Source organism: Mugil cephalus, chromosome 1 (assembly GCF_022458985.1).
Source record: "Mugil cephalus isolate CIBA_MC_2020 chromosome 1, CIBA_Mcephalus_1.1, whole genome shotgun sequence".
NCBI classification, from domain to species: Eukaryota; Metazoa; Chordata; class Actinopteri; order Mugiliformes; family Mugilidae; genus Mugil; species Mugil cephalus.
Window position 1 is genome coordinate 25,248,181 of NC_061770.1, and position 21,821 is coordinate 25,270,001.

Consider the following 21,821-nt stretch of genomic DNA (forward strand, 5'->3'; position numbering starts at 1 on the left):
TTGATTTCGTGCTTACGGTGGTTGAGGCAGGTTGTTTCTTTTTGTTGTGTTTTTTATGTCACATGCATATCGTCCTGGTACAGCAGCAGTTTAATGTGCAGCAACTTCAACCGCGCAAATAAGCAACTTAAGATAAAGAGAAAAAATAAATAACATAAAACATATCTATGAGAAAACTGTGAATGGTATAAACGAACGCAGCAGCTGTAATGAACAACTGGATGAGAATACAAAGTGTAGACGTTGTGAGTTATTTACAGACGTTAGAATCGTTCGTATTAACATCCGTCCTGGGTCACCTGTGATCACCTGCGTCCCCATTTGAGCTCTAATCTCAGTTCCACACTCTGGATGCAGATAAATATTAATGATTGATCTATGCTGCTGTTTCAGAACCAAGAACAGTGCTGTTTTGTTTTTTTTGTCTTGACTTTGGGATGGACGTTAACTATAACCCTGAAAGTCTCCATGCCACCACCTACACCACCACGTGGACTGAGATCTGATCTCTCAGATTAGTCCTGGAAATATGTTCATACCTGGAACTCTCAGTTGGAAACTTGTGATGAGTGATGGGAATTTCGACTCTTTTTAGAGAACTGGTTCTTTTGACTCAGCTCACTAAAAAAAAGAGCTGGTTCTTTCTGCTCCCAACTGGCTCCATCCATTTTTTTTGTTGCTTTAATTAATTTACCAAATTATGTGTCTAATGGAAAGAGAATTACTAATGGAATTGCATCATATCAATTGTTTATTATTTAAATCCTCATTGAATTGCTGTAGAAGAAGGTCTTCTGGAGGGTCACCTGAACCCAGACTAGAACCCGGAACCTTCTTGCTGTGAGGCATCATTGCTAACTATCACACCACAACCGGCTCCAGTCATTTAATTCAAAGAGCAAACTCATGACCAGATCTCCCAGGACGGATGTTCACTTGAGGTCTGACCGGAGCCTATGAGCTGCAGCTCTGTTCTCAGTGAAGGTGGAGACAGGAAGGAAAGGTCGGGGGTGAAGTGCCTGAAACAGTCGGTTGGGTCGTGGTGACATTTCAGGTAGATCCATGCTAGCGCTAGAATTCAAGGTGTTATTTCTGTGAATACTGGGAAACAGTTTCATTTTTTTGTTCCATCCTTGATAAAGAGTCGCAACCTCTACACACAAAGTCTAAAGAAAATTTTGCATTTAAAAAATGCTGTCAGCAGAGAATGAAATATTTAGATATCAGAAGAATTGAGTCTTAAACAAACATTTTCAGAAGCTCCAAGAAAACAAAGTGTTGATTAACGCTAATGATGTATTATTTCCCCCGAGATAACCTGTACTGCATCTAGCCACCAGGGGGAGCTCCACATGGGTCCACTGTTTTTCTCCAGTCTGTAAATGTCAGTGACAATCATAACCGTCCATGATTGTGTTCTCATCTCCTCACCTGCCAGAGCCAGAGCGGATTAGGAGGCTACAAACTGAAGCCATATAATGTGACAGGTATGAGAATGTGGGAGGCGGCCTCCTCCTCTCAGTGTTAATGTGTCGCGTGGAAAAAATGTCTAATGGTGAAAGTCAACAGGTAACAAACACAGAAAAGGAAAGGTGGCGTTTAATAAGACGTCCAGGCACGTTGTGAGTAGCAGCAGCCACCTTGACCCCGTTAATTCACCTCTACGCACAAACGTCTGCAGATGTGCAGGATTATGTTAAATGTTGAATTGTTATTTAATTACAAAGTCGTCCCATAAAAGTCCCAAAACACTAATTTCATCTGTGCATGTGAAAAACTGGAACTAAGGCAACTGGACCTGTAGAGTTTCTTGAAGACGTTTCATCCATCTGATGGCAGATTATATCTCAGAGGAGTAAATCATGAATTTGCAAAGTGTGAAAATTATAGAAGACGTTTTTCAGTGAAAATAACTGACAATCCTAATTTGTTTGTAACTGTTTAAGAAACTTTTTTTTTTTTTTTTTTTAACCGTGTGCCAATTTTGATTCCTCCAGAACTAAACCACTTAGAGTGATTCTGACTTTTGTGATAGAAACTTCAGAGTCTTGGCTTTTAAAAGAGACAAAGACCATGAATGAGCTCCAATTTGTTCATCAACAGCATTCAGCGTTATTCAGCTACTTGGACAAACGTCTTCAAAGGACTCAAGAAGTCCAGTTTCCGTACTTTCAGCTTGTTTTTGGGATATATAACGTGACCTGGATGAGGTTGTAAACTCAAGTATTTAGCCATTGTAGACATAAGTAATGGAAGTTAAACTAATTCTGATAACAACAGATGTTACCATGTGTGTTTCAGTCAGGAGAGATTTTACTTAATAACATGCAGGATAGGAAAAGGCGGTTAGATCCAATAGAGACGTCCTGGATGTAATTAAATGTAATTAAATTAAATTACATCTGATTTAATGATTTGATAATTAAGATCGTGGTAAAATCTGAGCGTTTAAACCCGTAACTTTGTAAAAGGAGCCGTCTTCCTCATTTAAATTACGCTGAGCTTCATATCAGGATGGAAACAAGTCACAACATATTTAGTTTATTGTCCCTCTTTGTGTCGAGTTGCTCTTTTTATTATTGTTAGTATGTTTGTCGTACACTGGCGTGTCTTCACGTCCTGATCGGGTCTGTAGTCATTAATTCTCTTAACCTCCTGAGGCCTGAGCTTGTGTTTCCTGTGTGTTTTTAATTTCTCCAAGGTATTTGGGATTAGCTGAACCTAAGACGTATAAAAACTAAGCATCATCTTTGAACAGGAAGTCGTTTTTGGAAAAAGTTATGTTGTCCTCATATGTGGACACGGGGATTATTTCATTAAATATTATAATTAAGTCACCAATATGTAACAAGATATCAAACTGTGCAAAGACAGAATTGCAAATAATGCAGTTCCAACGTCCTCAAATGAGTATTTACTAATTAGAAAAGTTACAGCTTGTTACTATTGATAGAGTTTGTGTCATATTAAACTAGAAAAGTTAATAATAATCATAAATAAACAAGTTTCAACTTTAATATTTGATGAGGTTTTGTACCTTGTCTACTTTTGGAGAATGAATCAGCCCAACTAGTATCTAGTTATAAGGATAAAAGTTTAAATGAAGCAGAAGAAGAAGCTGCCTCAAACCTAAAGTCCCCGTATGAGGACACAGGGTCTCAGGAGGTTAAAAACTAAATCTTAACCTCCTGAGTGTGTGTTTGCTATGCATTTTTTAATTTCTCTAAGGTATTTGAGATAAGGTATTTGAGATAAGTAGGACCTAAGAAGTATAAAAACTAAGCATCATATTTAGAAAAAGAATAAGTCGTTTTTGAAAAAAAAATGTCCTCATATGTGGACACAGGGATTATTTTGCTGTATAACACAATAAGGTCACCAGTGTGTAACAAAATGTAAAACTATTTATTACAATTCCTGAACATTATTTCAATTCCTGAGAAAAAAATCAGATCCCAATGTCCTCAAATGAGTACTTGCTAATTAGCAACATTGTAGCTCGTTACTATTGATATAATGTGTTAAATTTAAATATAATATCAAACTACAGACGTTAATAATCATAAATGAACAAGTTACAGATGTAAAATTTGATGAGGTTTTGTCCACTTTTTGTTCACTTTACGAGTAGTTTATCGACCCTTTGCTGCCACTAGAGCGGACTAAGACTAAAGCGTCCACTTACGAGGACAACAGGTTTAAACGAAGCAGAATAAGACACTGTCACCATCTCCATGTCCCCGTATGAGGACGCAGGGTCTCAGGAGGTTAAAAATCCACCGTCATGATCTGCTGCGTCCCTGAACCTGGATCCGAGAGACTGTCCCACAATACATTATCATTATCGTACCTCAACGTTTCTCTATTCCTGTCCCATGATGCACCTGAACTTCCTGCTGCTGTGTGAGGTTGTCAGTGTCCAGTGTGTGGCGGTGACTAACTGATTATATACTGAGTATATCCTTAAACGCGTATATTTCTTGTGGAAAGAAGGTGGAGGGTGTTTTTGGCTTTTTTCTTCTTTTTTTATTTTTATGTTGGAACAATATTTGAATGTGCATCGTCATCTTGAGCTTTATTCCTTGTCTGACTGTTTGTGTGTGTGTGCGTGTTCACGAGCCTGTGTAATAATAAGAATAATAATAATAATTAATGTATACAGAAGTCCTTTTAACATCCTAACACGGAGGACGCTCGATGCCTTGTTTAGGAACTAAGCCGCCATCATTCATAGCTACTGATAACCGTCATGTAAATGAACTATTTTAATGGCAATAGTAGTGTGTACAGTTAAAATAATAAAAAATACTTAGAGAACATCTCCCACCACACTGTGTAAAGGAAGACCAGAAGCCCCTATATTAAACAGCATGGAGGAACCCGTCGTCTTCGTCTCTTGTGTGTCTTTGTGTTTATTTTTTTAAAAGAAAGAAAAAAAAAAAGAAGACGAAAAATATTTATGTGAACAGAAAAAGACTTTTTTATTCGTTTTACAATATTATCTCGGTTACATTCGTATATAAACCTTTAGGCTTCCCTAGCATTTTATTTTGAATTTTACTTTTGTACAGAATGACAGCGATGTTTATCAGATTGCATACCTAGAAAATTAAAGGAATACATGCATCCGAACATGAACAGCATTGAAAGGAGAATTATCTTTTTTTTATATATATATATATTTATATATATATAACAAGTAGAAATTCACAAACTAGTGAGCTTTTTACTCACTGTGCTCATGGGTGAAAGGAAGGATTAATTATAACAGAGCACGGGGGGGTTGGGGTTGAGTTGGGGGGGGGCGGGGACTATAAGAGGACAGCAAGTTCACCTAAAACCATGAAAAAATCTGAGTTTGTTTTCTCTTCTGATAACGTGAAGCGGCACAAACACAACAATTAGAAGAAAAAAGAAAAAACAAACAAAAAAAAAAACCATAAGAAATGTTAAATTTCTGAAATGGATACAGGAAAGACGAGCTCTTATATAAAGATAATGGAAAGTGCACTTAGTGGGTCGGCCCAGAACAGACCCCTCCAGACAGAATACCAGCCGCCCCCCCGCCCCCACCCCCCCCACGGTGACGGAGCGTGGAGGCCGAGCGCAGCCTGCTTCATCGTGGGAAACAAAAAAAAAAAATCTCCAGCTCCTTCCCCCCCTCCCACCTCCGGAATGTGTACACAATGTCCCCGATACCTGCACTCCACTCACACTTGGTTGGAAATGTGTTGCAATGACACGGCGCCCTCTCCTGGAGAAGGTGGAAAACTGCATCAGGGTTTTCAAAAAAAAATAAGCGGGAGAATAAAACTAATACTGTGAGCGTAACGCCAAAATAAACACATGTATTTAAGCTAAAAAACAATAGCTAAAACCTATTATTTCTACTGGCCGAGTTAAAACTACTGCTCAGATTACACATAGAGAGGAGGGGAGGGAGGGAAGGGGGGGGGGGGCGCAGTCATGAATCTGAAATCTGACTTTTACAGCATTTTGAAAAGGTGAACGGTCATTGACTCATCTCCACGCTGAGGAGGAAGCTCTGGACTCGTGATAGTATGCATGGCTTCTGTCTTTCTTTTTTAATAACAACAACAACAACAAGCTGTTTGTACTGCCCATGATCTCAAAGTACAAAAAAAAACAACTAAAAAGTAAACATGTAATGTCAGACTACATGGTTAACGTACGTTCTAAGCTCTAATGTCGACAGACACGAGGACCTGTAGAAAAGGTAAAGAATATAATGACGAATAGAAAATAAAGGCATCGCATGTTAAAGGGTAATGATTGTGACGTAGGAGACGGTTTGAAGACAGAGAGATACATGGAGATATGAGTAAGAGACAGACACAGAGTCTGTGTTGTAGACATCCTGGACAACGCCGTCCTCGTCCTCACACCTCGGGGACGGAGTGATCCATGGCTGACCTCAGCAGACCGGTGGACATCCTGGACAAACCAGACGACAAACGGGATCAACTTAGAGATTCTTTCCTTCATTAACATGTTTTCTGTCAAACTAGTTAAAAAATCACTGTGTCTGTGTTTCCTCCTAAATTCTCTAAAGTCTTTCTGCTGTCGCCTCGTCTCTATCTGGTACATGAGGAACTGTTGTGAAGCTCTTGTTCTCCTGCAGAAGTCTGTCACGTCCAAATATGGTCATATCCTGTCTATTGGACAACTGAAAGTAGAGACGGATCTGAAGCTAAACTCTCATTGGTCGATTTCTGCCAACGTGATTGGTTCAAAAGCGTAACATGACCTGATATTCTTGTCATTGATAAAACTCATTTAAGACATATGTCATTGTTTTTTTCGTTTTTTTGTTTTTTTGTTTGTTGACGTATTTTGTGATTTATTTTATGTGATAAAAAGAGAAAAATTCCCTCTGTAAATACCTGGAAATCTAATATTTTAACAAAATGAAACAAGAATTCTGAACCTCATTTTAGCCATTAGTCACATTTCTGTTTGGGAAATTTATGCAAATTAGTGCATATTTAAATATACATGCACAGAAAACGATTGTATTTATGTAAGTAATTAACTGGAGAAGTTTCATGTCGATATCCATTAGTTAAAGTTTTACCCTTTATTCACCTACAGTCTCTCCTTAAATAATTATCTGTAACCAACTGAAAACCTCAACATTTTTATTTTATTGTATTTTATTTGAAGTCCTACCTCTTGATCATGTGTTCGTAGATGAACTTGGGCATGATGGTGATGGTCATGGCGCTGGGAGAGGTGCTCAGAATGTCCTTGATCTGGGAGTCCTGATGTTCACACAGGAAACAGTGACGGGTTAAATACTCGTTAGTCCATAAATAACCAGCAGAAACACATTCATCTTCACAGTTTACACTTTTTCTCCATCAGTAGTAACGATAATAAACTAACTGGGACATATTTTAGATATTTTAGTAGAACTAATTTAATAGGTTTTGATAGGTTTCACTTCATGATACTTGTGTAACTGGAGATGAAGCTGTATTATCCTGTACACGGTCACTTACATCAACACAACAAACCAAACAGTGACGTCTGTTAGAAACACAAGAGAAACTCACAAAGAGACCCCCCCCCCCCGCACTGACTTCCTGTTTATTACAGAGGTGTTACTTTGTTCTCCCACAGAAAATAAACCCGTTATTTACCCTCTTTATGTCTGAAACGTGCTACATAAATAAAGTTTGATCTGATTTGATCATGAAAGCTAAAGAAATGCATTAGAAGTTACGAGTGGAGTTTTGCAGGTTTTTTATTTGGATGGAGAAAAAGTGTCGGCGCTAACGAAACTAAAAAAACTGATCGTATGTTGAGACAGAAACTAAACACTGAACTATTCTGATACAAACTAAACACGTCACAGACTGAGAGCTGGACTTACTTAAATCTGCTGCACGTCCCCAAGATAAACTACTTTGTTTTTATAGGAGCACAAACATTAAATCAACCAACATCTTCAGAAATGTTCAGTATCTATTCATGAGTTTTACTTCTTCTCGTTCTTTAATGTCAGAGAACGCAGAGAAACAAGTTTCCCACCTTGAGTCCGATGACGTTCTGTCCGTTGATTTCACAGATGTAATGATCGGTCAGGAGGCCGTTACGTGCAGCAGAGCCGTCCTTGACCAGGGAGGTGATTTTGCCGGACTTGTAGATGAAGCCCACGTGTCCTGAGCTGTCTTTGTGCATGGTGACGGTGCGCTGGAAAGGCCTGCAGACACGTACGGGGACACGGGGTCCAAGCTTAGCAATCCAAACGTGTAAGAACCTACCAGGCAGGTTTCAATAAATACACCTGTGTCTGTGATACAAACTAAACTCAGCAGAGTGATAAACAGTCTGAGTAGGGACGGGAAAAGATATCGATGTGGCAGCAACATAACACAATGTTTTTGTGAATGTCTTAAGATCGATTTCTGTACAAATGCAATAAATTGGAAATGGATCCTTTGGATTAATATTGTTTTTTGACTCAGTTTGTCCAGTGAATTATCACTGTCATCTGATGTAAATATATATATATATATATACATACAACATGTACTTTAAGCTGCATTTACAGCTGAACCATGTAGAATATTACAATATATCGTAATATCATATTACTGCAATACTGTATGTTGTTGTAACTGAAATATTGTGATGCGAATCGTATCGTATCTGCAGAGTGATTCAAACGATTCAGCTTTTAATGAGATATTATGAAACTAATTATTTATTTGCACCTTTTCCTTAGAAAATATTAATATTAAAAAAATAAAAATATTTAAAAAATATGGTAAAGTGTGTTTTAAAAGAGAAAATGGGTGAAAAACAACAAACCCTTTAGCAAAAACATAAACGGCTGAAGAGCCTCATAAAATAATAATTCACTGAGTGATATCAGTGAATCTTTTAAGGACATCAAAACTAAACCTAAAACACAAAATAGATGAAATGCATGACGTAAGTTAATGGTTGACCTGTTTTAATTCTGAATTAATTTTATCTCTTTAAAGGAGGACGAGGTGACTCCACCACCTTGATGCTAAAACTAAAAACTTTTGATAGTTTTTCCACAAAATGAGCTCACTTTAAATTATATGGCTGCAACAGATGTTAAAAAAGTTGAGACAGAGGCAGAAAAATGGTTAAAAAAAGCCACAATGTTGAAAAGAATCAGGTGTGAGAACATTTAGCAGCTAAAGGAAGTTAAATACCATCAGGTGGCAGTGTGAACAAACATCATGCACCAGAGAAAATCAGCTCTGAGCAGCAGACGACACAGGACCAGGTCACAGCGACGTGTTAAAATAAAGCATTTCCCATGACCTGACTAAGCCTCTTTAAACTGTGAGTCATCAACCCAATTCACTTTAATTAAATGAACTTAAAACCACAAATGTGGCATCAACAGGAAATAAAATACTGAAGGGAAAGTTGAACTGCACTAACGGATGCTAAGACATATGAATGTGTCTGTTGTCTGGTGTTTTTAAGCGGCTGCATCCTCACCTGTCCCTGACCACCAGCTCGATGCGGGTCTCGGAGGCGACCTTCAGGGCCTTGTGGGCCTTGTCTACGCTCCATCCGGCGCAGTTCTGCCCGTTGATCTGAAGGACCTGGTCCCCGAAGCGCAGCCCAGCCAGGGCGGCGGGGGAGTTGGCCTGCACCAGCTGGATAAACACTCCCTGAGAGGACGGGCAGAGGAAACACAGATAAAACACAATGAGGCCAAAGAATAGAAACACAGAGAGAAGCTGAAGGAAAGGCAGCAGCCTTTAAGGGGGTTTGTGTGTGTTTCATTTCAGAGGCATTCATTGATCACCCATACACTCCATTTTCTGTCTGCCAGTTTATTCCAGTCATCTCAAAGGCTTCCCGCTGTATTAGCACAAACTGAATTATTAACCACTTTCAGGAACCTATTACCACACACGCTGCTGGAGCTGCTACACACCAGTCGCTCTCTGCTGTGTTTACATGGTTCTTTCACCACTGCACTGCAAACACACTGAAAAGGGACGGGGTTAATTATTAAAGATTATTAATCTTTATAAGCCGGGTTTAAAGAGAAAACAGCCTTATCATTTAAATACTTATCTCTGCTAAAAGGGTGACGTGAAAGAAAACACATTTACTGTTTTTATCTTTGTGCTACCAGCTGCTACCAACTGGCTCCATTGTTTACATTCTTGTTTCTAAGAACTGGTCCCAGTGACGTCGCTCTGATCACGACACGTAGAAGTGAACAACCTGATTGGTCAGTTCTTAACGAGAATTTTAGGTGCAACTGCACAATCGCATCATCACATCAGCACCAGGACTGTAGGACAGTGGACAACACCTTTAAAGGTGAAACCAAACAGAGCCGTATATTATAGAGACTCTGTCCAACCAGGAAACACAGCGTCTGATCTGTCCCTCTATGCTGATTGGTTCTGAGCTGGTCACATGTTTCATGGGCGCCATGTTGGATCCATCTAACCAATATTCATCCATAGAGAAGTGGAAATAACAGAGAATAAAGTTGGATTAAAAGGTAAAATATGCCACAGGATCAGGAAAACACGGAGGAAACTCCACCGTTTCCCCAGTGAACAAAAACAGAGAAAGTTATGGAGCAGAAGATTAAAAGGAAGAACTGGACGTCAGCTGGTTTCTCTATTATGTGATGAGGTAAATGTCAATGTCTCTCTTTGGCATTTGTTAAGATTTTATATAGAAAAATAAAGTGACACCATCATTAATGTGAACCTTGATCTCAAAAACACCACTTTACACATGAATGAAGTTTGAAGTTAGCCTAGCCTTATGCTAGCCTTGTGCTAGACTTATGCTAGCTAGTTATCTAGACTAAAGACTTAAAGAAAGATAAGTTTAATCTTCACTCATTTCTGAGTATTTATATTTTTTCTGAGTAATTTCCCACTTTTAAAACACAGCTCCATGACTGATGAGGAGCATTTTACAGCTCATTTAAGATATTTAAAGGAAGTAGACGCTGGGATATTTAAGTGAGGGCCTTTTACATATTGCCTGAGTCACTGTTCCGGTGTCAAATGGTGTGAGATGAATAATTCACTTCGAGCGTCTATGAAAGAGTTTGTTGACTCACGTTGTCGACGGCCCTGAGCCGGAGCCCGACCTTCTTGTCCTGGTCCTTGCAGAGGATGATCTCCCTGAGGCCCGGGCGGATCTCCGCCCTCCTGATGCCGACGTCCGACCCCGTCACCGGCCGCACCATCCCGCCGACCCCTGAGCTCGCGGCCAACGCAACTTGCTGGAAGAAGCGAAAGAACAAGTCGAGGGTGAGAACAGCGAGGCAGAAAGGAATTAAAGAGGAGAACGTTACATTAAAATTCAGCTGGAGACGAAGCATCAAATAAGAGCTGCTGTAAGTGGGAGGACTCGGTTTCATCTCCTCCACAAGTGAACGAGATCAGGAATGATTCAGGCTCTTCTTATGTTTTGTTTCTCTTTCCTTTCTTTAAGGATTAATAATCTATTCTGATATTGAGGATAAAGCTGTTACAGCAGCGCCATGATGGGAATTATTTGATCTGCATTCAACGATAAATTAGTTAATAATAGAAAAGGGGATCAGTACATGTCAGTGATACACAGATGCTTAAACCGAGTAGCTTTGGTTCTGCAGGATCCACAACAACAACAAAAAAAACAACATGGTGCTGGAGAGGAGTGAAGAGCTCACACCCTCCCACACACTCTGCTCCAGGCCTGTGGTGACTCACTCACTAATGTGGATCTCCAGGAAAACTGGCTCCATCCCTTCATCCCGCTACTGAAACCAGGTTTTCATCTTTAGTGGTTTACAGGGTTTTTAAATGAATGTGACACATATATGTATATTTTTAGGGGGTGGGACTCAAATTAAATCAAATTAATCAAATTAGTTAGAGGCTTTGTAGTTAATTAATCTCGATTGCCCCAAAAAGCAATATTTTTTTTAAATTAAATGTTTTTTTATTGGAATCAAATAATAGACTCAAGCTCTTTCAATGTCTGGAAAAATGCATTTAATTGCATTTCAGTTCAAAACAGTAGAAGAAATAGAAAATATCTCTGGCCAGAACTGAACAGACCTAAAGTGAAACTACTTTTTCAGAACGGCAACGACTTAAAATTAGTAAAAAACAAAAAAGAAACCCTTAGCTCATTAGCTCTGGGTGGTTTCTGCTTTGCATTTAGATGGAACCGTAGAGCTGAAGTGCTCTTTTAGCCATTAGCCATTAGCCATGAGCATCAGTGTAATCGGTTTACCAGGAAAATGCACTGACAAAAGTTCCACATTGTTTTGGAATGCAAACTGCGATTAAATGCATTGATTTTTTTGTAACTAATTAATGAATGAATATCCACGTATAAAGTGAGGGGATGATGTTGAAGGATGCAGCTTACGTTATCGGCCACAGGCACCAAGGCCAGGTTCCTCTGGACTTCATCGCTGTTGAGGGCCAGCCCCATGTAGTCGCCCAGCTCCTCCAGGTTTGGGTACAAGCCTGAGAGACAGAGAGAGAGAAGAAGAAAAGGGGAAGAATTGGGGTAAGAGGAGCAGGTGGGGGCAGATGGGGGCAGGTGGGAGAGGATGGGAGAGGATGGAGAGTGAAAGCAGGTGGTTGGTAGGAAAGAGAGGTGAAGAGCATGAGGTTATATAATGAATCAATATGGCAACACATGCATAAATGCCCCCGTCAGACCCTGACATCTACTTACTAATTCCACTCAGCATCACATCAGACTCTTCCCTTTCAATGCGACACTAAATGCCATTTATTCGCCCTCGTCCTCTTCTTCCTCATGTCACAGACGTACAAACATTCCTGTACAATCTTTAGTCTTTTTATTTCATATCTCTCCTTTCTAAACGTTAGATTTTATTCATGCCATCCACCGGACCAGGACCCTACTTGAGCTACGTTAACCTCCTGATTGTGCAGTAAAACCTGTCATCTACATGCACCTTCTCGTTTTGACAGCGAGGCCATTATCATCAACTATAACGTGCGCTCGTCCTATTTTGCCTATTTAAAATGTGAAAATATACTGATATAAATACACACAAATTTACGACGCAAATTGGTCCGACTGCTCATTCCTGTCTGAGCACGTCACTGTTTTCATACACATGCAAAGAAAAGAATGTGGTCAAGACATGATGTCCACAGATAAACCAGACATTTACACTTCACTCATTCAGTGTCATTAACCTGAGACCTGAGCTTCAGCTTCCTGTGCATTTTTAATTTCTCCAAGGTATTTGGGATTAATTGGACCTAAGACGCATAAAAACTAAGCATCATCTTTGTAGTTTTTGGAAAAAGTTATGTCCTCGTATGTGGGCACTGGGATTATTTCACTGTGTATTACAATAAAGTCACCAATATGTAACAAAATATAAACCTTGCAAAGACAGAACTGTGAATAATCAATTCCCAACGTCTACAAACGAGTATTTGCTAATTAGCAAAGTTAGAGCTTGTTACTACTGATGGAGTTTGTGTGTCGTATTAAACAAGTTTCTGTAAAATGTAAAATTTGGTGAGGTTTTGCACATTTTGTCACTTTTGTCTTGTGATTGGCTGCAGAATGAATCAGCTGAAACGCTCAGTGTCATGTTTTTACACCAACTAGTCTCTAGTTAAGAGGATAAAAGTTTAAATGAAGCAGAAGAAGCTCCAATAAAACCTAAAACTTATTGTCCCCATATGAGGACATATGGTCTCTAGAGGTTACGTATATATATATATATATATATATACTTTTTATTGGTGAACAGACTATATGATTCAAAGGTCATATTGTTCATTTCCTGCATGTGTGACTCCTTATCACCTCCTCATTAACATGGAGAGCGTTGCAGCGTTCTGTGTTAGTGTTTGTTCTGGTGTTTGAATAACAACAACAACAACAACAACAATGCTTTTCCATTGTTCTATTTAAAAGCTGCTCTCCAGGCTGTTGCTGTGGGATTTTGTGGAGGCGGGTCTACAAGTGCACAGGAGTGATATTTGCAAGTCTGAAGCACTCGGTGTCATATAGAAGAATCCTGGTGTACGATAAACTTTACTATGATTAATTATTAAACCAGTTTAATAATGATGTGGACGTTCACTTTAAAAGAGGAAACAGAAACAAACAGACGAAGCTCAGAGTTACAGGACGGTAGCAGATGGAGTCATAAGTCAACACGGGTTTAAACAGTCTGATTATCAACTCTGAAGCCGCCCACTCAGATAAATAATCTCCTCTGATCTGGAGATCAGCGCCCAGTCACACACATTATTGCCATTATTTCTGAGTGGGTTATTCTGTGTGGAGGCGTGAACATGTGGCAGCAGCACTGAGAAGTGGGTCGGTTTGAAGTAAACATTTATTTAGAGCTAAAGTTCTTGTTTTTGGTGAAATGGCAGCAGGGTTTTCATATTTTAGAGACGTTATGAGCTTATATTTTCCTCACTATTAATGGTGATGATTAACTGTGGTGGAAATAACTGTGGTCCATAATCACCATTTAAGGCCTTTCTTCACTTTTTCCCCCCTAACGTAACTTTCTCTTTCGTGACCCTCTCTCGCCCACACGCCTTTTCCACATTTACACACAGTGGAAATAAATATATAAATATATATAAGATGTTAGTGGACTGGGAATGTTCTCTGCCCAGTTATTTTAGTGAGCTCAACAGTGTTCCACTGTCCTCTGCGTTTTAACCGGTGCCTCACCCAAGTCTAGGTGGAGCTACTCTGGAACTCAACCCCACATTTCCAAATTAGTCAGTGAAGGAGGAGCTGAACCGAAGCCTTTCAGGGGGAAAAATCCACTGGTGCATTCTGAGTCTTAACTTTACCAAGTCTCCAAACTGAAACTTTAAGTCCCATTTCTCCCTGCTCTGATAAACGCAGGTTTATGTTGTGTGCAGTGATTTAAATGCAGCTGCAGAGCATCTGACTGGACCGTGGTCCTGAGCCCATGTCAATCACCTCCCTCTCCCACTTGTCCTACACCCCAGCGTTTCTCCTTCCTCCCCCAGCTCTCGTTCAGCTCCTCCTTTCGTATCCCCCCCCCCCCTTCTCGAGCCCTGTCCCAGCACAATTACCAGAGCCGGTCTCCATGGCGACCCGTGGCCCCGGCTCTGCTGAGGTAAAAACAAAGGACGCCCAAAGCCCAAAAGACTTGTGCATCCAAAAGACAGGGGGGAAGGAGGAGTGAGCGTCTATAATGTGTGTGTGTCCTCTGATGGAATCCTTGTTTTTGCACACAGAAATAGAACCGACTCCTGTTATTTTCTAAAATACCCGAGACCTCCTCCTCACGTCTTTCATGTGCCCCCGTACAGAGGTACAGAGGCAGCACTGCTCTTTTCTAACAGGCTCAGAGCTGCAGGATCACCAACGCCACAGGAAACAAGAGAACGGCCGGAGAACAAAGAAATAAAGTGCTTTTTTATAACATACTTTCTAAACGCGGCAGCAGTGTTTGTGAGACTCACCCGCTTGTGACATCCCAGCGGTGGTAAACTGAGGCTGGTAGGTTCCCTCAGTGATGGCCGGCATCGGGGTGGTCGTCTGGGCAAACTGGGCCTGAGCCTGGAGATAATCAGACAAACCAGTCAAAAAGTGGAAGGTGTAAATGTCTAAATAAGTGATTTTAATGCTGACTGACAGAGAAACAGCAAAGAATATATTTATTCATTACATTATTAATAACATCTTCTATTAAAATCCCTGCGTCCTAAATGTCTGCGACTTCCAGAGCGTCCAGATTCTGTGACGAGCAAACTGAGCTTCCACTAAACTTATTGGTGCATGTTGAGTTTCCTCTCACAGTTTCACAATGTTTGCATCATTTCTCGGTTTCAAAAGACGGAATCATACAAACGTTGCGGCTGCTGCTGCTGCACACAGACTCACGAAGCTCGCTCCGTATTTATGAATTACTTCCATACAAACGGTGTCAATGAAACACTTTCATTTCTCACCTTGATGACCTTGTCGACCTTAAGGTCCTCGAGGGATGGATACAGGGACATGCTGAAAGAAAAGAAAAGAGAAACATAACCAGCCGTTAGTGACTTGAAGACTAATAAAATAATAAAACTGATCTTATTAACCTGGTGACTGGTTTGCATGATCTCACCCTTTGTGTTGCTGACCCACATTACTCAACCACAATCAATGTTATCTGAGGCTTATAAACAGCGTTCGGGTGAGTGGAAAATCTAAGATGAGGCGACCTATTGTCCAGAGTGTGTCGGTGGGGAGTGTAATTTTCCACAGAAAATGAAGTTTAGCTCCCAAAATAGAAGTCACGTGTCAGCAAAGTGAACGCGGTCAATAAACGTGCAGATACAACAAGGTTTATGTGTGTGTGTGTGTGTTGTCTTTGAACATTAATAAAAATAACTCATTACAAGTAATACAAAGTACATAAGACAGTAAACAGAAGAAGAGCAAGAAGTGGAAGGATCCCAACTAATATCAAGACCGATCCGGGCATTTTTTAAATGATCACAAACGATTAGATTTTGTCTACAGCAACAAAAAAACATCAAAGACAGAAAGTCATGGAGTCTGCTCAGGTTAAAGGCTGAAACCCGAACAACAACCAAACACTGAATGTTTAAAAGAAGCGTTTCCTGGAGGAAACGTCTTCCAGAGAAGGTTTAGTGAGTTTATGATGACCAGAACATTTCCAGAGGAGAGAACACAAGGTACAAGCTCCCGTCTCCACACCACATTAACCTTAGAGTTATTGGGTCGAGTCGTGTCGACTCTAGGAGAAGACAAGGAAAGACTTTAGGAGAGGACATTTATGTTGAAAGTCAAACCAAGACACTTGGGTCTGTAAATATATGAATCTCCACCAAACACAGGACATAAGTAAACACGGGTGGAGGGAGGTGTGTAGGATGCATAAAGGCTTAGAGCCCTTTTATGAGAACACAAGCTGAAATCCTTCTGCTCCACACGAAACAAAATAAAACCAAAAGTGAGGTCATGTCAGTGCACAAAAATAAACAGCAGCCTGCCATGGAAAGGAAAAGGAAGTGAGAGATAATAGTCAGCTGACAGACAGACGTGCACAAACAGAGAAGAAGAACGGGCCGTGACGAGCGTAGCATGATTACAGATTAAACACAGGTATGTCTGCGTCTGACATCTGTTAAATATTACATTTCATTCATGCTTTGATCATTTTTCTCCCTGTGCCAAAGTTGCGGCAGCTTCTTCTCAGCTTCCCCGTATCTGGCATTAACATTAGAAATGTTAGTGCTGCAATCTGCAAAGTGAATTTCTCAGTGAGAAGAACAAAGTATCGATCCATCCGTCTATCTACGTAAATAACAGGGTCTTCAGTCGACTGTAAAAGTAACCGGGCTGGGTCGTAAAAACTGTTTTTAAAATTCCAAGTTTAAGCCATTTCCTGCCTCCTCTCGTTACAAATCTCAGAAGACTGGGCGACAAGATCAGTCGACCAGCAAGAAAGAGACAGCTGGTTTATGGCAGCGCTTTAAACGCACAACGTGTGATGACAGAAGAGCTGCACAATAGGACAGTCATACGCAGGATGGAAAACATTATGGAAATATCCCTAGAGCCAATGACACGTTATGTGGAACTCTTTTTCAAACGAGATAAAATATAATATTATATTATAAGCGACAGGTACAGGTGAGTTATTAAAAGCCTTGGGATGGGCAGAGGTGCATATTTCAGTACATACACTTATAGGCTACATAAAAAAACTAGTTTCGAGTTCCTAGAATTCCTCTGATGATGTGAGGACCAATCAGAAGCCTGAATGTTTACATATGATCATTAGCCAATTGGATGGAAGCCTGGAAGTTAATGGCAGCTGTAAATGACAGTTTTCTGGATGTGGACACAAAGGAGATAAAACAAAGAGACAGAGAAAGTGATGTTTTTTTTTTAAGGGATGAGAAAGTTTCCTCCAATGTGAAAATAATGAACTTCTATGCTGAGACAACTCTGCTCTGAGAAAGATAAGAAATTCAATCCTCTGTGTGTTTCTGAAAACCTCTCACGTTGTTATTACCTCTGTGCTAGTGGAGCAGTGGACCTGGACGTAACCTTACTACTCTACCACCAGCCGCTTCCAGCTACGCAGCTTTCCTGGAGTCCAGCTACACTCCACTGGAAAGTAAACAGCAACTTTGTGAATCCCTCTGCAAACACAACCCACTGCCACTTACTTACTAACAACACTGCAGCAAAACAACCGGACGAGAAAAAAATAACAACTGGGTTCAGGTTGCGATGCTTGAACTCGAGGCCTCATCAGGGAAAGACTGAACTCATACAAATGGAGAAGAGCAATAAAGGCAACAACACAAAAATACATATATACCATAAACAGCTATATGTGCATAAGGTGGGTAGGAACGGTAGGATGTTCCAGTCAAACACTCATTCTAACACCAGCGAGTAGAAACCCTGAGTCCCTAAAATAAGAAATTCACTTGACCACAATCACATCAGTGTGAGATCTCACTCTCCCAGCTACTCCAGCCACCACTCTATTCTATTCTTCTCAGTCCTCCCGAGACAAGTGCATCATTGTGTCGGAGGACACAGAGCGGCGTTTAATACTTTCTGCTGTTTACTTTTCCGCTGGGCTTGTTTGCTTGTTTTATATTCGTGCCTCGTGTGGACTACTGAAGTTTCAAGTGAAACCTGGAAGAGATGAGCGTTTGGGTCGCGACCTGATCACTGAGACGCTAGCGTAAAAGTTATATAAAGAGTAAAAAGGGAAAAGTTCAACTAAGTGGGTAATAAACATGTTTCTCTACACAGACAGAAATATCCATAAAAAAAAAGTTCATATTGATAAGTTAAAGTATAGGCAGCAATTTAACCACATGTTAATTAAGACGATGTTTCAGAACCCAACGATCCCCCTCCAACAAACACTTTTCTTTTGATCCCTCTAATCTCTTTCTTCTAAATCCTATTTGCTAGACTCGTTTTACCTCGGGACATCCAGTAATTTGTAATAATTGCAGAGGTCATCTGTGACTGTGCAAATCAAACTTACACTGTGAATTATGAACCGTAACCCTCCTGACACAGAGGCCCTGATCCAGTATGATTCTGGGGTGTGTTTTTTGTTTTCTCTGCCACTTTCCACTAAAGAAACATGAAAAACATCAAAGTTTGAGGCAGCAGTTTGGACGCCAGGTCCAGTATTTGTAAATTCTCCACTGGGATCAAAATATCCTCACTGCATCGTGTTTTACTTGTGTTTTTTTGCAAATTAACTTGAGACCAAAGAGGTAAAAAAAGGGAAACTGTGAACTGTGAATTTCACGAGCCGGAAAGCGGGACAAACTTTACAACGCGTTACCAAGAACATGGCTGATGATCCTCGTGACTGGCTGAGTTGCTTATATAATGACAAGGTAAATAAGTAAAGAGTGTCTCAGCCCTGGAGCTGTGTGTTTCTGACCTGTGGAGCTGCATAACTACACATCTGTGGTCCTGGTCTTCATGGCCTGCAGGTATCCACTCCTACCTGAATGCGTTACTCTCCTACCTGCCTACGATGCCTGTTACACTCAACTATTATACCACCGAACTCACCTGTAATACATTTACTACTGTCAGTTTTATGCCTCTATGTTCTTCTAACCGTAATGCAACAGCATCAGCTACATCTTGCACCTGTGTCATCATCAGATTGTATCTCGATGCTCATCTCCTCTTTCTTCTTCTGTCTCTATGAACTTCTCAACCTGCTCGAGGTTTCTTTCTGTTAAAGGGAGTTTTTCTTTGCCACGGACGCCTCAGTGGTTTCTCTGGGGACCTCAGGTCAGGTTCTGTAAAGCACCGTGAGACAATCTGTATCCTCACTGATGCCATACTGATAACATTTAACTGAATCAAGTAAAGAGTGTCTGACTTTTACTCTGAATCAGCACTGACTGCACTGAAATCCTTGTGTATTGCTTATTCCATTCTGCTTTTTTTTATCTTATTATTTTTAGTCCATTCCTTATTCTTGTCACTTTTCTGTGTATGCTGTTGCAAACTGCTATTTCCCCATTGTGGGTGAAATAAAGGTTTTCTATTCTCTTTGCCTGACTCATACTCTGAAAAGGATTAAGTCTAGTTACGTCAGGTGTAAGCCTACGTAAAAAAAAAAATAAAGACAATATTCTGGCACAACACCATCTCCAGTCAACGTCTTCTCAGCCAGTGCAAACATATAAAAAAAACATGGATACCGTCATTATGAGAAAGTAATGGAAATGGATTGAACACGTAGGGAGGGAGAAAACATCCACAAAAACCTTCATGGCAAATGCAAAAGAGACTGACCCAAATACACCTGGCGCAGGACGGAGGAAGGAGACCTTACGTCATAAAGACATAGGATCAAAACAGGCAGGAGTGGAAATACTTCACTGCTGCCCTACATGCCCGGAGGCATATAGCGCAGTATGTAAGTAAGGAACAAAAGAGAAATGTCTCTTCGTAAGGTGGTGAAACCTGACTCCTTCATCATATACTTTTGTAAAGTCACATATGGAAAGAGGAAGTAGAATGAAAGTGTACACTGTGCACTTTTGTGGCTAAAGACAGCACCTGAATTAATGCACTTAGTTATTTGTCCACCACTCAGGCTGAAGTCGTGCAGGCAGCCAAGCTTTGTGGGGAAAGTGGGGAAGGAAAGAGAAAGGCTAACTTCTGTGAGCCTGAACGAATTGGTTGGATACAAGAATGTGGTCTCTCTTGGCAGCTTGTTCCGGCCTAGTGACAGCGATGGGAAAGGGGAAATAAGGAACGAGGGAAGGGAAGGAGGAGGGACTGACTGCTTAAATGAAAAAAATAAAAAGTAAAAAAAATAAGACCTATAATTACCAATAAATGTCATTATTATAAATATACACATCCGCCATGTCCTGCTGTATTAACAACACATGTGCTACACTTGTCTGTAGAGCTCATAGGTATTTCTCGACTGGCTTTTTATTCTTTTTTTTCTTAATTATAATATCTTAAGACTATCGTTACAAAACTTCTAACACAAAAACAAGCTTTTGCGTGTTGTTTTATTGAAGTTACGACTTGAAACGTTGCTTATAAACCGTTAGTTAACGTTGCTGCGCAGTCGTTAACGGACAGAGAGAAAAAACAAACATGAAACAGCAGCAGGAGCAGGAGCTAGTAGCACGTACAACAAAGACGAGGAGGACACAACAAGACTAATAAACAGCTGGTTTTTAAATAAAATGACATTATGGGTTAGTGGAAAAACAAAAGTAGCCGAGTGGCCAAGCGGACACGGTCTTTGTTCCGACAAAAACAGCAGGGGAAAGCGGGGAGCTAGCCCGTAAGGACGCTAGCTTAAAGCAGGATGTGGGGAAGACAGACTTCGGTAAAAAAGACAGTCTCACCTTTTAATGTGTTTAGATGTTGTATTAGCTCGGTTAAACGTGTCTCGGTAATCTCAGAGTACGTCGCTCTCCTTCGCGTTTCTGTGTCCTCTTCGCTGTGGATGAACCGTCGCCCAGATAACAAGAAGAAGAAGAAGAAGAAGAAGAAGGAGAAGGGGACTTCTGGAAAGTGACGTCACCGCCGACTTCCTGGTTGCGTGAACGGCGTCAATCAATGTTGACGCCGCGGGCCACGCCCCCCTCCCCTCCTTACACCAGTCGTTTCGGTCACATGAGCCTTGAGTCATCATGACCGGTTTCACGGCAAACAGACCTTATGACAGTCACGATATGTTGTATCTTCCTTTATTATTAGCGGACAGGGGTCAGGTTAAAGTCCTTTTCCTAATGAAATTGCTTTAGGCCTCCCTCAGAGTCTCTAACATTTCCCTATTGTTGTATCAGAACCATGAACAGTTTGTTGAGCGCCCACCACAATTTACCTTGATGTTGCTTTTTTGTGAACCTTGAGACAGGGGTCAGATTAAAGTTCTTCTCCTAATCTAAACCCCTTTTAGGCCTCGTTCAGAGTCTCTAAGGAATCCCTATTGTTGTATCAGAACCATGAACAGCTGTTTGTTGAGTGTGCCATGCCTTATTTAGGAACCTCGTGACAGAATGTTTTGCTTTCTTGTGCTGACTAGTCAGGGGTCAGGTTAAAGTTCTTTTCCTAATAAAAATCCCTTTAGGCCTCGTTCAGAGTCTCTAATGAATCCCAATTGTTGTATCGGAACCATGAACAGATGTTTGTCGCTGATATGTTTTTCTTTCTTACCTTTGGTGGTCAGGTGTTCAGATTAAAGTACTTTTTTTTCTAATAAACACATGTTTAGGCCTCGTTCACAGTCT

The 21,821-nt window shown here is 40.5% G+C and overlaps 1 protein-coding gene across 1 annotated transcript; it reads right to left on the minus strand.

Moving 5' to 3' along the window:
- Positions 1–4,456: 4,456 nt before the first annotated feature.
- sdcbp2 (syndecan binding protein (syntenin) 2) lies at positions 4,457–21,111 on the minus strand. Its single transcript, XM_047583956.1, has 9 exons — positions 20,934–21,111; positions 15,495–15,546; positions 15,006–15,102; positions 11,917–12,017; positions 10,613–10,777; positions 9,010–9,185; positions 7,555–7,726; positions 6,691–6,782; positions 4,457–5,955 (listed from the first exon to the last, which is right to left on the minus strand). Exons 2-9 carry the CDS (start codon positions 15,543–15,545, stop codon positions 5,901–5,903), a joined length of 909 nt encoding a protein of 302 aa, XP_047439912.1. The 5' UTR covers position 15,546; positions 20,934–21,111; the 3' UTR covers positions 4,457–5,900.
- Positions 21,112–21,821: the final 710 nt, after the last annotated feature.

Bases quoted from the DNA above. Each gene is read 5' to 3' on its own strand.
- sdcbp2 (XM_047583956.1), bottom strand. From the start codon at position 15,545: ATGTCCCTGTATCCATCCCTCGAGGACCTTAAGGTCGACAAGGTCATC. The intron at 6,783-7,554 runs GTGGGAAACTTG...TGTGAACATCAG, and splicing joins AGAACGTCATCGGACTCAAG to GACTCCCAGATCAAGGACAT. The intron at 5,956-6,690 runs GTAGGACTTCAA...TGGTTTGTCCAG, and splicing joins TACGAACACATGATCAAGAG to GATGTCCACCGGTCTGCTGA.